The sequence below is a fragment of the Gossypium arboreum genome, chromosome 4 (assembly GCF_025698485.1).
Source record: "Gossypium arboreum isolate Shixiya-1 chromosome 4, ASM2569848v2, whole genome shotgun sequence".
Taxonomy (NCBI): Eukaryota; Viridiplantae; Streptophyta; class Magnoliopsida; order Malvales; family Malvaceae; genus Gossypium; species Gossypium arboreum.
Window position 1 is genome coordinate 118138897 of NC_069073.1, and position 14825 is coordinate 118153721.

The 14825-nt window shown below is 30.7% G+C and overlaps 1 protein-coding gene and 1 pseudogene across 1 annotated transcript; both read right to left on the reverse strand.

The window, feature by feature from the left end:
* Nucleotides 1–9651: 9651 nt before the first annotated feature.
* Nucleotides 9652–10403, reverse strand: LOC108458542 (dirigent protein 22-like). Its single transcript, XM_017757963.2, has one exon. The coding sequence runs from the start codon at nt 10354–10356 to the stop codon at nt 9748–9750; it is 609 nt and encodes a 202-aa protein (XP_017613452.1). The 5' UTR covers nt 10357–10403; the 3' UTR covers nt 9652–9747.
* A 3748-nt stretch (nt 10404–14151) lies between these two features.
* On the reverse strand, nt 14152–14646 carry LOC108458543 (pterocarpan synthase 1-like; annotated as a pseudogene).
* Between the last annotated feature and the right edge of the window lie 179 nt (nt 14647–14825).

Sequence of the window (14825 nt, forward strand, 5' to 3'; positions counted from 1 at the left end):
ATAAATAGTAAGGTTTTGAAAAATATTTGTTACATTGTTAGTAAAGTTTTTAAACTCTACAAGTAAAATTAAGGGTTGACCAATGTCTTATAGGGATATAGTAAAATATTTAAAAATAAATATTTTAAAAATAAATTATTAATACTTCTTGTGAAATAAAAAGTACAATAACAATATTCCAAATATTAACCGTAATTTTTTTTAGCTTAAAGCTATTCTAGTAATAATTTTAAACATGTATTTTACAACAATTTTTTTTCACTTTTCAAAATTTGAATTTATTCGTAAACAGTCCATGATTCTAACAAAAGTTGCTCCTGATGTGATTCCAGTCACATAATGTGATTCGTCTTGAAGGTCTCAAGATTGGGCCACGCTCGAATGGCCCAAATGCAAGATGAAAACGTTCAAAGCCCATGCAATGTTTGCATGTGAACTTTTAAAGGCCCAAACTGTCCATCTTTAATTTCTTTAATTATTTCTACAACTTTTGTTTTTAAAATATAATGGTGTCTTAATTTTGTCTAAAATAATTGATCAGATTCATGGACGTTTTTATGAAGAAACATTTATGATACTAAAACTCATGCCTTATCGAGTATGTTATCCCATTTTAAAACAGGTTTATTCTGTAGCAGCAAATGCTCGTCACAATAGAGGTTTTAATGAAGCGAGTTTAGTCATTACTCAAGTCTCAATAAATGAGGGAACTACTCTGAAAAGATTAAAACCTCGAGCTCGAAGACGGAGTTATCTCATAAAAAGACCCACTTGTCATATAACTATTGCATTGAAAGATCTTGAACTTGAACCACTTGACAGATATATGCCGCACCTAAAACCAAAAAACATCAAATGGCTAGGATGGCTAAAAAAGGGATAAATTAAGAACACAAATATGACATATCCTAATATATAGTTGTGGAGGATTATGGGACAAAAAATAAATCCACTTGGTTTCAGACTTGCTACAATCCAAAGTCATCATTCTATTTGGGTTATACAACCTAAAAAGTATTCTGAGGGTTTACAAACTGTATCAAGAATTATGTACGGCGTTATTAATGCTATTAGTTGTTAGTTTATTTAGTTGGTTTTAGTTGCATATTAATTATGTCTTCTTCATATGTCTCAAAATTGTTTCCTCAACTTTCATATTTTTATTCCTTTGTTAAGCATTTAGTTTTGAAAGAATTGAGTCTAGTTTTGGCATGCGTCATTTGAGTAAGTGTTTATGTCTTGTGACTTGTTTATAATAAGGTCGTCCTTGTGTATAAGTATGTTACATATTTTTAGTTATATTAAGATATCATATGCATGTCAAAGTATCTTTCATGATTATGTGTGTTGCTATATTGAAGTGTCATATGTTGTTCTTTTGGTGTCCTTTGTGCATTTTGAATTGTGCTTCTTTGAAATGATCTCACATTCTTTTTATACTTGTTTTGTAGGATTGTTGGGTTGGTCACTTTAAACTCCAACATGAACTTACATTTAAAGTCGAATGCAAGCACAAGTACATTCAAGGAATTATCAAAATCCATACAATTTTTTTGGTTCAAGTTCATTTTTTTCAGGCTTTATATTTTTGTTCAAACTTTTTTTATTTTTCGAGCGAATTTTCAAGCCTAAACAAATAATTCAACTAATGAGTAGATCTATTTTTAACTTAAGATAAATTCTAAATACTTGTCGCATGTACAAATTTTTAGATACTTTTTCAGATCTATTACCAATACGTGACACAAATATTTTATCAATAAATTACTTTTTTATCTCGAGCAAGATTACTTTATAACATTTCCTTCTATTAGGAGGAATTGTTATATATAAATAAATCTCCCAATAAGACCCACCCGATGATAGTCACCACTCTAGCAGCACCTAGGTGACTCTTCTGATTGAGGAAAAGGAAGTGGACATATTTACAATGAACTGTCCTCTCTCACTTCAATAGTTCACAAATTGTGTGAAACACACCTTCACAAAATAATTTAAAACTTTTAATTATAAATATATAATCATGTTCCTGAAATGATGCAAAAAATTATAAGTTAATACATGGTAAAATTATTGTTCCCCAAATAATAAAATTTTGATTTAGTTCTTCTAAAAATGATAAACATGTAAGCCAATACAATGATGAAATTTCATTTTAGCTTTTATAAAAATATATAACTCAATTACATCGCCCCTCTCCCTAAAATATATAACATAATGTTGGAAGTTAACTTGAGGTTGTTTTCGTTGTGGGTCTATAGAACATTTTGTTAGAGATTATCCCAAGAATGAAAATGCTACACCTATTACTTCTCAGAGATCTATGCCTGCTTCTAAGGGTCACGGGTCAAGTCGAAGTAGTTCATTTTCGAAAGGTGGTAATAGAAGGGGAAATGATGTTGTTACTCAATAGTTGGAGGCCAAAACGCAAGCTCGTGATTATGTTGTGCACGATGCTAATGATGTTGTAACAGGTATATTTTTATTACATTCAAAACATGTTTATGCTTTGATAGATCCGGGATCTTCGCATTCATATGTTAATACTAAATTGGTTGAGTCGAGAAGTTTAAAATCTGAGACATCTAGAGTATCGATAGTGGTGTCTAGTCCATTGGGACAATCTGTGTCAGTGGTGCAAATGTGCAAGAGATGTCCGTTAATGATACAGAATATAACCTTCCCTATTGATTTGTTGATAATGTCATTTGGCAATTTTGATATGATTTTGAGAATGGATTGGCTTACAGAGCACGGGGTGATTCTGTACTATTGTAAAAATAAGTTTGTTGTTCAGAATGAAAGTGGTGATATGATTGAGGTGAATGGTATTCGAACAAGTGGTTCAACTCGTATCATTTCAGCAATTCGAGCTAATAAACTTCTTAATCAAGGTTGTGAAACTTTTCTAGCCTATGTTATCAATTCAAATTCTGTTGATAGTCAGTACAGTAAAATTCAAACTGTTTGTGAATTCCCTGATGTGTTTCTAGAGGAATTACCGAGATAATCACCGAATTTGGAGGTTAAGTTTATAATTGAAATGTTTCCTGGTACGGCTTCAGTGTCAATGCCCCTCTACCATATGTCACCTACAGAATTGAAAGAATTAAAAGTAAAATTGCAAGACTTATTGGATCGTGGTTTTATATGTCCTAGTATATCGTCTCGAGGAGCTCCAGTACATTTTGTCAAAAAGAAAGATGGCTCGATGTAGCTTTGTATTGATTATCGACAATTGAATAAATTGGTAATTAAGAATAGATATCCTCTACCTCGTATTGATAACTTATTTGATCAACTAAAAAGAGCTTCCGTCTTTTCCAAGATTGACTTGAGATCAAGTTACTATTAATTGAAAGTGAAAGAAAGTGATGTATCTAAAACGACATTTCGTACACGATATGGTCATTACGAATTCTTAATGATGCCTTTTGGATTGACGAATGTTTTGACAGCATTTATGGATCTCATGAATAGTATTTTCTAACCGTATTTAGATCAATTTGTGGTAGTATTTATTAATGATATTTTGGTTTATTCGAAATCTGAATCCGAGCATGAACAACACCTCAGAATTCTTTTGCAAGTGTTACAAGAGAAACAGTTATACGAAAATCTTAGTAAGTGTGAATTCTGGTTATCAAAAGTTGTATTTTTAGGTCATGTTATCTCAGCAGGTGGAATTAGAGTTGATCCGAAAAAGATTGAGGCAATTGTTCAGTGGAAAGCACCGAGGAATGTGTTAGAGGTTCGTATTTTTCTTAGACTAGTTAGTTATTTTCAAAGATTTGTAAATAGATTTTCGAAGATAGCCTCGCAGATGAAAAATTTATTACATAAGAATGTTCAGTTCGTTTGGGATGATCAGTGTCAAGAAAGTTTTGAGAAATTGAGCAGATGTTAACTGAAGCACCAGTTTTGACTTTACAAGAATTGAGAAAGGATTTTTTCGTTTATGGTGATGCTTTCTTGAGCAGTCTTGGTTGTGTTTTGATCTAAGAAGGGAAAGTGATTGCGTATGCGTCTCGTCAGCTAAAAATACATGAACGCAATTATCTAACACATGATTTAGAATTAGCTGCCGTGGTTTTTGCTTTAAAGATTTAGAGATATTATCTGTACAGTGAAAAGTGTTATATTTATACCAGTCATAAGGGTTTCAAATACATATTATCACAAAAGGAGTTAAATTTGAGACAACGTCTTTAGGTAAAACTTCTAAAAGATTTTGATTGTGTTATTGATTACCACCCTGGTAAAGCTAATGTTGTAGTTGATGCATTGAGTAGAAAAACTGCAATTGAATTACGAGCAATGTTTGCTCAACTTAGTATCAATGATGATAGAAGACTATTGGCTGAACTAAAAATCAAACCGGTAATGTTTGATCGGATCAAGTCAGCGCAGTTAGAAGATGACAGGTTAGCGAAGAAAAGAGAAATGGTTCAGAATGGTATATTAGAAAATTTCAGTATTGATGATTATGGTTGTTTGAGATTTCATAACCGAATTTACATTCCAGATGTTTCTAAATTGAAAGAGTTGATACTTCGCGAAGCTCATGATAGTCCTTTTGCTTTGTATCCTGGAGGAACGAAAATGTATCGCGATTTGCAAGAATCTTATTGGTGGCCAAGAATGAAAAAGTTATGGTCGAATATGTGGCTAAGTGTTTAACTTGTCAACAAGTTAAGATAGAACATCGAGTTCCCATCGGATTACTTTAACCTATTTCTATTCCGAATGGAAATGGGATTGTATCATGATAGATTTTGTAACATTGTTACCTTTATCGGGAAGTAAGAAAAATGCTATTTAGGTGATTGTTGATCAACTTACGAAATCGGCTCATTTTATTGCTGTCAGGACTGACTGGTCACTTCAAAAGCTTGTTGAAGTTTATATTCAATAAATCGTGAGATTGCACGGTATCCCTATGTTGATAATTTTTTATCGAAATCCATGGTTCACTTCAGGATTGTAGAAACAGTTGCACGAATATCTTGGTAGGCGACTTAATTTTAGCACAGCTTTTCACCCGCAAACTGATGGATAATCTGAACATGTTATTCAAATTTTGGAAGACATGCTTCGTACTTGTGTTATTGATTTTGAATCAGGTTGGAAGCGTTACTTACCTTTGGCAGAATTTGTATACAATAATAGTTTTCAATCGAGTATTCAAATGGATCCGTATGGAGCATTATACAATCGTATATGTCAATCAACTATTTGTTGGATGGAATTGAGTGAAAGAAGAATGATCGGGTCGAAATTAATTCAAGAAACAGAAGACATTGTTAAGAGAATTTGAGATAGATTGAAGACAATTTTTGACAGACAGAAATCATATACAAATTTGAAACATCGAGATATTGAATATTATATTGGTGATAAAATATTTCTTAAAGTTTCGCATTGGATGAAAATTTTGAGATTTGGCCAAAAGGCAAACTAAGTTATTGTTTTATTAGACTGTATGAGATCATGGAAAGAGTGAGACCAGTTACGTATTGTTTAGCTTTACTTGTGGAATTATAGAAAATTCATAATGTTTTTCATATTTCAATGCTTAGAAGATATCGATCGAATCCATCTCATGTTATTTCGACGGAAAGATATTAAGATTCAACCTGATTTTTCATACGAAAAAAAACCAGTTGAGATTTTTGCATGTGAAGTGAAAGAGTTGCGTAATAAACGAGTCTGTTAGTGAAAGTGCTATGACGTAGTCATAGTGTTGAGGATGCGACTTGAGAATCGGAAGAGACGATGAGATCTTAGTAACCCCACCTCTTTTCAGGTTAATTTCGAGGACGGAATTTAATTAGGGGGAGAATTGTAACCACTTAACAGTCAAAGGTGTCGAAAAGTGCATTTTCAGGACTCTATTTTTGTAAATCGGACTCCTAAATATTTATGCTTTAAACCCCCACAAATCTATAAACTTATAAGTTAATACATGGTAAAATTATTGTTCCCCAAATAATAAAATTTTGATTTAGTTCTTCTAAAAATGATAAACATGTAAGCCAATACAATGATGAAATTTCATTTTAGCTTTTATAAAAATATATAACTCAATTACATCGCCCCTCTCCCTAAAATATATAACACAATGTTGGAAGTTAACTTGAGGTTGTTTTCGTTGTGGGTCTATAGAACATTTTGTTAGAGATTATCCCAAGAATGAAAATGCTACACCTATTACTTCTCAGAGATCTATGCCTAAGTGACTCTTCTGATTGAGGAAAAGGAAGTGGACATATTTACAATGAACTGTCCTCTCTCTCCACCAAGTGAACAACCTTAACCATGGTCTCTCACTTCAATAGTTTACAAATTGTGTGAAACACACCTTCACAAAATAATTTAAAACTTTTAATTATAAATATATAATCATGTTCCTGAAATGATGCAAAAAATTTCCTATACATATACCTATTAAACTTTTTCAAACTGAAGCAAGGCTAGCACATGGCTAAAGTTAATTATCTTTAAGCATGTGTTTTGAGTATTATATAAATACACCGTAAAAATGATTGAATGATGTTATTAACTTTTTGTATTTAATATTGCATTTTGAGTAGTATATATACATATATATTAAGAGTTAAATTGTATTTTGTTCGCTCTATAATTAAATAGATAAATTAATTCATGTATATTAGATTAAAAAGTAAATTAATATTGGTTAAAAATTTCATTCAGCTCTACTATTATTTCGTTAGTCATGTCAATTTTTAGAGGTATAAATAAATGAATTTCTTAATAAAAAGAATCAATTTATTATTTTCTTAGTAAAAAGACACAATACAATTTAACTATAATATGAAAGTCTTCATGATACTTTTACCTCGTAAAATATATTTTAGCAACTCGATATAAATACCAAAACTAAATTTAAACATATAATCTCAAATTTTAAATTATTTTTAACATTTTTTTGTGGAATCTCTTTTTACCATTAAACTAATATTTTAATTTTAAATTCAAATAAAATATACATATTCACTTTTAGATGAGAATAGTATAAGCTTCTGACTTTAATCAAAACTAAAGAAAGGGACATGTAGTGGTGGCAATCATGAAAGTCTGCTAACCATATTATAAATTAATAATTTAAATAGAAAAAAAACTAAATATTTCAGATTTTATAAAATATGATTTATTAAGTAAATTAAAATATCTTAAATTTTGGAGACGGTTCACTTTATAAGCCGAAAAATTATATGTCGTTATGAAATTAGGGTTGAAAGAGTAAGATGAATTGGTTGAGAAAGGGTGAATTCCCTCCTCTCATGGGTGAGAGAAAGTTCATATCGGTGTATCTAATGCGACACATAGCCATCTTTGGTTGGTTTATTAGTCTGTTCAACAATTTTTATTAGATAAATAACATGATATTACTTAAGTCGTAAAGTATATAGGTAACAAATGATAATTATCTTACTAAATTAGTATATTTGTTAAAGATGATAGACTTGCACGTTCTCCACATTTGATTAAACAGATCTTATAACAAAGATAAACAGATTGAAGTAACCCAATAATATATGAAATTCAATATTAGTGGAATTTATTAATATATAAGTATAAATAAACCATGTAAATAATATTTTATAATAAAGTTGAATCCGATTAATTACTCATTGCAATATATACATATGATAATGTGAAAAAGTCAAAGTCAATTCTTTAGTTTTATAGGTGCAAACCCATGTGATAACCACTAAGCCATAAAGATGTATTGCGGCTACTACCAGCCAACGGAGGCAGCTTTGATGACTACTGTTATGACAGTGTGGCTCAGTCACTGGTCACAACTCACCAACCACAGAAATGTTACAATCTACTATGTTTTCCATGATGTCCAAATTATTTACTAATTTATTCATAGTTATTATAAAATCTTTGAATATGTGTCAGTGATGGGTTAATCGAGAAAAAGAAGTTTTGATCTTTATTATATCAAGTATTGTTCAGAATCAGCATAATGACATAATTGAAGGAGTTAGTATTGTTCAAAGTTCTAACGGTTTTCGACTTCTGTTTATCTGAAGCTTCAAATTTACTTAAATCTCACAATCTTGCTTCTTGTGGGTTGGTAGAATCTAACAAGAAATTGATGAACATCATTCTTAAGTGCACCAAAACAAGATGGAAACTTTAACATACTTTTGAAGACGTCAAATTCCTTTTTTAATATGTCAACATTAGACACCAATCAGCAGATAATATGTTACGAGTGCTTCCAAAGCTTTCATTAATTTTTCATAGATTTTATAAATAAAAAAATATTATAATTTTTTTTCCCTTTCCCATGCCCTGTCGCTGTCACGTAAATGTTGAAACATTTAGGACTTGTTTGGGCAAGTTGAAATGGGCTAGTCCTCCCCAGCTTGGACCAATCAATGGCTATTAATCATGGACCATTTTGTGCTAGTCCAAAACTTATAGGATATAAAAATGCAAAGAGAAAAGAATTGGGGATTGGGGGAGGGACTATAATTAATTTAATAAAAACTAAAATCATTGTTAATAAATTCATGGTTTAACTTGTAAATAGTCTTGAGAATAAAATTTTTAAAGCTGAAAATATTATTTTTGAGTTTTTTTTTTTTATAATTGCGGAGGAAAATGGAGTTGTTTGGGATCGAACCCACACTCGTATATCTACAACATAATGCTTTTGTCACTAAACTAATAGATTATTGAAATTTTTGGGTTTTATTTCATATTTATTTTGAGTTCAAATTTTATAATATCTAAATCCTATTTCAATTTATCCTAACTATGTAACGGTAAGATGATGTAACACGTTAAATCAATATTTCAAACAAAAATTTTAGGTTAATTTATAAAATTAGTCCCCATATTTTTTTTATTTTGGGCAATTTATTTTTTTCTTTTATGTTTTTTAACTTTTTTTCATTATTTTTCATTCTCTTCTGCTTCTCCCTCTATTTTCCTCCCTTCTCCATTTCTTTTAACCTAGTTTTTCTATATTTTCCATTTGTTAAAGCTAGTGCCTATGCATTTATATTTTTGAACAAATTATTTTTTTCGAGTGAGGCGAGCTTATGGACTAGTTTTAACAAATGGAAAAAATAGAAAAACTATGTTAAAAGAAATGAAGAAGGGAGGAAAACAGAGAGAGAAGCAGAAACGAATGGAAAATAAAACAAAAAAAGAAAGTTAAAAGAACATAAAAGAAAAAAAATTAAATTACTCAAAATGAAAAAATATAGGGACCCGTCAACTATTTAACATAAAATTGCTTAACCTAAAAATTTTGTTTGAAATGATAATTTAATGTACCGCATCAGCTTACTGTTATATCGTTAATGTCAATTAATGGCTTAGTAACTAAAATTTTACAACACAATAACGTAAGTGACTAAAATATAAACTGAGGCAAACAAAAGTGACTATTTAGATAATTTATTCTATTTTAAAATTATAAATATAGAATTCAAAATCGATTAATTTAATTAATTCAATTTTAGTTTTTCATAACTGAAACTAAATTAATATTTTAATTTAATCTGAATTTCAAAATTAATTTTAAACCAAATTGATTAAACTTAATCCAAAAATTCAAAATCAATCTTTAATCATTTTGGTCCAACTTTTACACTCCTCTAATATATAAATAAAACATTTTATTATCATAGTAAATTAATATAACGAAGCTCAAAATCATAAATTATTAAATGTAAGCAAAGAAATTAAGGTTGATCATTATCTATAATGGAATACAAAAACATTATACTCCACAATAGCACGGGCTTGATTGATTGATTGAGTCCTCACCTGAGCATAGCCACGTGCAAATCGGAAAACGCCGCTCCCACCGACAATCGGTATCTCTCGCACGGCGGAAAGAACCTCATTTCGCCCCAAAACACTGAGGGTGCTACCATTGTATTTGCCTTCCGTGAAAGCAAAATTAGTCACCATTAACAAGCTTAATTCACCTTGCGATGCAACTGTATATGTTCCCTGTGCTTTTCCCACCGTTTTGGAGTTGATGTCGGGCTCAATTGTCAAAGGGTCATCGATGACATATACATCTCCGAAGATAAACTGTGAGGAACTATTGGTTGATGGTTTTCCGTCTACGACACGAATCGCAGTGACGTTTTTGCCCGAAAGTACGTCGTGTAAGTAGAAGTGAAGGTGGGATAACTTTTCTCGCTTGAGCCCCAGTGATGATGGAGATATGTATTTACCGAAAAGCTCGGAATATCCATAGGCAACGGTGAGTCTTGAGAAGGAGGAGATGATGGTGATGAAGAAGAGGATGAGGAAGATGATGAAGCTTTGGGTTTTCAGCACTGATGCCACCATTGTCGGATTGGATCACTAGTAGATAGATAGTTCAAGACGAAGGGGGGGTATTTATGCTTTAAAATACAAACCTAACATGATGCAAATTTTAATACAAAAATCACCAAGCCATTGACATTTGATGCTCTATTTTGGCTCTACTTGACCTTTTGATATTGATGTTTGGATTATTAATTACTGTACTTTGGCATCATCCTTGAATTCAAATGCAAAGAAAAAGAAAAGAAATTGGGATTGAATTGAAAATTGGTTGAATTAATGATAGACAATGAAAATAATCAAATCATTTCAATTAGTACAAGGAAAATGGGAGATTAAAAAGAACCAGTTAAAAATCGATTGTTAAATAAGTTTTTCAAAAATAATTAAAAAAATCAATTAAATCTCTCGATAAAAAGTATACTCAATTGAACTTTTTGAATCATGATTTGTCACAGGTTTCGGCAAAAAAAATGAATTTAAGAAACTTAATTAGATACAAATCATGATGCAGAAGACTCAATTGGATGTACTTTTCATCAAGGGGTTTAATTGATTTTTTAATTATTTTCGAAAGGCTTATTTAACATTTTAGCCTTTTGTTTTTAACAACTTTTTATTTTTCCATTATATTTTACAGTGGCAGACTCAGAAAATCTTTTAGGGGTGGAATTAAATTGTGCATTTTTACGATAGTAAAAATATAATTTCACCATTTTAATAGTCTATATCTTTATAATTTTTAAAGGATTAAATCAAATTTTTATATTTTAAGGGCCAAAGTGTAATTTTACCATTACTAATTTAAAATTTTATAAATTATAAAAGGTCTAAATAAAAAAAATTCCATTTTAGGGGAGGCCGGGCTCCTACCTGCCCCCTTGACTCCGCCCCTAATATTTTAATTCATTTTTATCTTCGGTTTACTATAAATATATGTTTCCTATTTTTTCTTCTAATTTTTAGTTTTTTTTAAGTGGTTGAATCTTCTTATCCAGTCAATTGAGCTAATTGATTAATGTATAACATGATTAAATGTTCAAGTATTACAAAACTGTTTAAATAGTAACTAAATAAATTCAATTCCTAAATTCAAAAATTTTCGAAAAATCAACTATATCATTAGTATTAGACTAATAACAACTTATATAAGATGAATTTTCTAATCATTTGATTTATGCATACGGTTTTTATCACTTGAATTGAAAGAAAATCTCGTTTCGCAATTCTCGCTCATAGTTACAAGATAAAATACAATTCTCTTAACAAAATTAAAGGTTACTTAAGTATTTTCATATGCAATGAGAATTTAATATGTAAAACATAAGATGAATACAAATATGAGATGCACAAAATCACACCAGCAACAATAATTTTTAAAGAAAATGCTAATTTTTAATCTATATTCAAGAAATATAAGATTATACAGACAATTAATCTCAATTTCTTGAATGATTCGTATAATGTTCCTTAAAAGTATAAATCAATCAAGATAATAGTGATCTCATGAAATATTAATATCCCAAAATCATTCCATCAATAAAAATTTAATTTTACATAAAATCCTAATTTATCATAAGCAAGCCACAATTTTAATTTTTAGAGATTAATCAGTAAAATTAAAAAGGAAAAAGGATTATTACCCGTATTATACCATTTTAATTCGCAACTTCTAAAAAACTATAATTATATAAATATCAACTAGCCATCGACAAAACTTAAACTTTTAAATTCATGACTCCACAATCATTGGTAGAGTTCTACCCAGGATATGGAAATACTAACCTGCCAATACAATAATTGGTTGACAAATAAATGATACTATGTTTATTTATTTTTAATGGTAAACCTCTAAATAAATTGGGGCAAATTTAGGTGACTACCACGTTTAAGTTTTAGAGTTTTAAATTTATTATTTTAAATTTAAATTAAAATTATTAAAATTATGTATTAATAAATTAAAAATTTATTGAAATTTCATTAAATAATTATTGAAATTATGGAGGATGAGGTATTTGTCAATAAGTGAAATACAAAAAATAACAAGTAAAATTAATATAAACAAAGAACACAAACAGGTATTTATCTTACTTTTCTCTCTCATTTTGAGCTCTCGAGGAGGAGTGTTTGCCACCACCACCAGCGGCTGTTTTTTTTTTATGGCTAAGGTCAACTTCCTTCTAGAGCTCTTCCTCTCCTTCCTTTGTCGGGCCCTTAACAGTTAACACATCGGTTCGTTGAAATCTCAACGCCCCCCTGCGAGTAAGGTTCCTTGTCCTCTTCTTCTCCAACATCTTTTAGTCCAGCCAAGGAGCTTCAACGTTTATCCATTAGGGCGGTGCTCGTCCCACGTCTACGCCACTGCTATTCTAGCCAACTACCACTTCTCTTAGTTGTCTCTCCTTCGTTTCTGGTGGTCCGCTCAAATATTTTTTAGGAGATCCAGGGCGGTTGCATTGTGTGCTTAGACTCTAGGTTTAAGTGTTGAACTAGTGGTCAGCTCTTGGTCGTGGAACATCTGGCCACCGACCACCGTTTCATCCCTGATTTTGTCCCATTACTGTAATCCCGCCAATTTTTCCGATAGGATGAGGTCAGGTCGGAAAAATAAGCTTTGTGGCTTATGATTTGGGCTGTGTTTTGGTCGTACCAATTTCTTGAGGTATAGTAGAAATATTAAACTAGACTTACGTAAATGAGAGTCCATAAATAAAATTGAACTTGAAGATGAAATTTAAAATCAATTTTTTTTTCCTCTTTCCTTTTCGATGTCAAGAAAATTTATAATCAAAACCCTTTACTCATTTCGTGCTAAAGGAGAAACTTATAGAAGCTTCTTGCAAAGGTTTTTAGAACAACATCAAGGTCCAATAGTTACACTAACAATTTTCGGTTCCATTGATCCGATTGATTTGATTAGTTCTACAGAATAAATTATTAAAAAGAAAAAATATAATTAAATAGATCCATTTAATCGATTCAACAAATTCAAATCAAAACCCAAACAACAAAATCCATAAAGAGTTTGAATTGGTTGAATCGATTGAATGATATTAATATACTTTATACTTACTCATGAATAGAGAGTATTAATAGAGGTGTTCATAGGTTGGGCCAAGTCGAGTTTGGGCCGAGCCTAATGATGATATTAACATACTTTAAACTTGCTCAAGCTCAGCCCGACCCGAAATATGAGTTTAAAATTTTGTTCAAATCTACTCATATTTACAAAAGACTAACATAAACCCATTTTATGTATGCCTATATTATTTTTTAAATTTTTAAAAATATATATTTATATTATATTATTTTAATATTTAATAATTTTATACATTTTTGTTTATTGAAATTTTTATATAATCATCTTAACATTATTTTAATCTTTACATTAGAGTAGTATTATATATTTAGTATAGATTTATTTTTTAATGTGTTATAAATTATATAATATATAAAAATAACATAATATAAAGTATTATAAACTTAAAAACGGGCCAAGGTCAGGCCTTAAATGTTCAAGCTTGATCTCGGCCCATATTTTAAATGGGTCTAATTTATTTTATTCAAGCCCTTTTTTCGAGCTTAATATTTTTACCTAAACCCTCCCAAATTTCGAACGGGTCTTCAGGCTTCGAAAGATAGCCCCACCCATTAATAGGTGTAAGTATCAACCTATGAAATATTGGCTATTACCCGAGAAAGAAAATTATATCAACAATAATAGCAATGCTTGAAATGATAAGCTATTGCGTATGAAGCAAATTCAACCCTTCAAATGTAGGCAATAAACTATAAGAGAAATTAAGTTAATCATCATCAATAATGGAATACAAAAACATCATACTCCACAATAGCACGGATTTGGGTGATTGAATGAGTCCTCGCCAGAGCATACCCTCAAGCGAATCGGAAAAGGCCACTCCCCCCGACAATTGGCATTTCTCGCACGGCGGAAAAAATCTCGTTGCACCTCAAAACACTGAGAGTACTACTATTGTATTTGCCTTTCGTGAAAGCAAAGCTGATCACCATTAATAAGCTTAATTCGTTTAGCGACACCAATGCATAAGCTCCTTGTGTTTTTCCCACCATTCTCAAGTTGACATCAGGCTCGATCGTCAAAAGGTCATCAATGAAAATCACATCACTGAAAAGCAATGATGAGGAACGATTGGTCGAGGTTGTGACACGGACCACAGTGGCATTTTTACCAAAAACTACATCGCGAAAATAGAAGTGAAGGTGGGATAACTTTTCTCGCTTGAGCCCTAATGATGATGGAGATATATATTTGCCGAAAATCTCAGAATTCGATCAATATTTGGCAATGACAGTGATAAAGAAGAGAAGAAGGAAGATGATGAAGCTATGGATTTTGAGCATTTGAGGACGCCATATTAGCACATAAGTGATAGTTCAAGAGTTGAAAAACAATGGGGGTATTTATTTTTAAAATACACACTTAACATGATGCAATTTATAATACCAAG

Excerpts from the sequence above, each read along its gene's own strand:
- LOC108458542 (XM_017757963.2), bottom strand. The coding sequence starts at position 10,356 with ATGGTGGCATCAGTGCTGAAAACCCAAAGCTTCATCATCTTCCTCATC.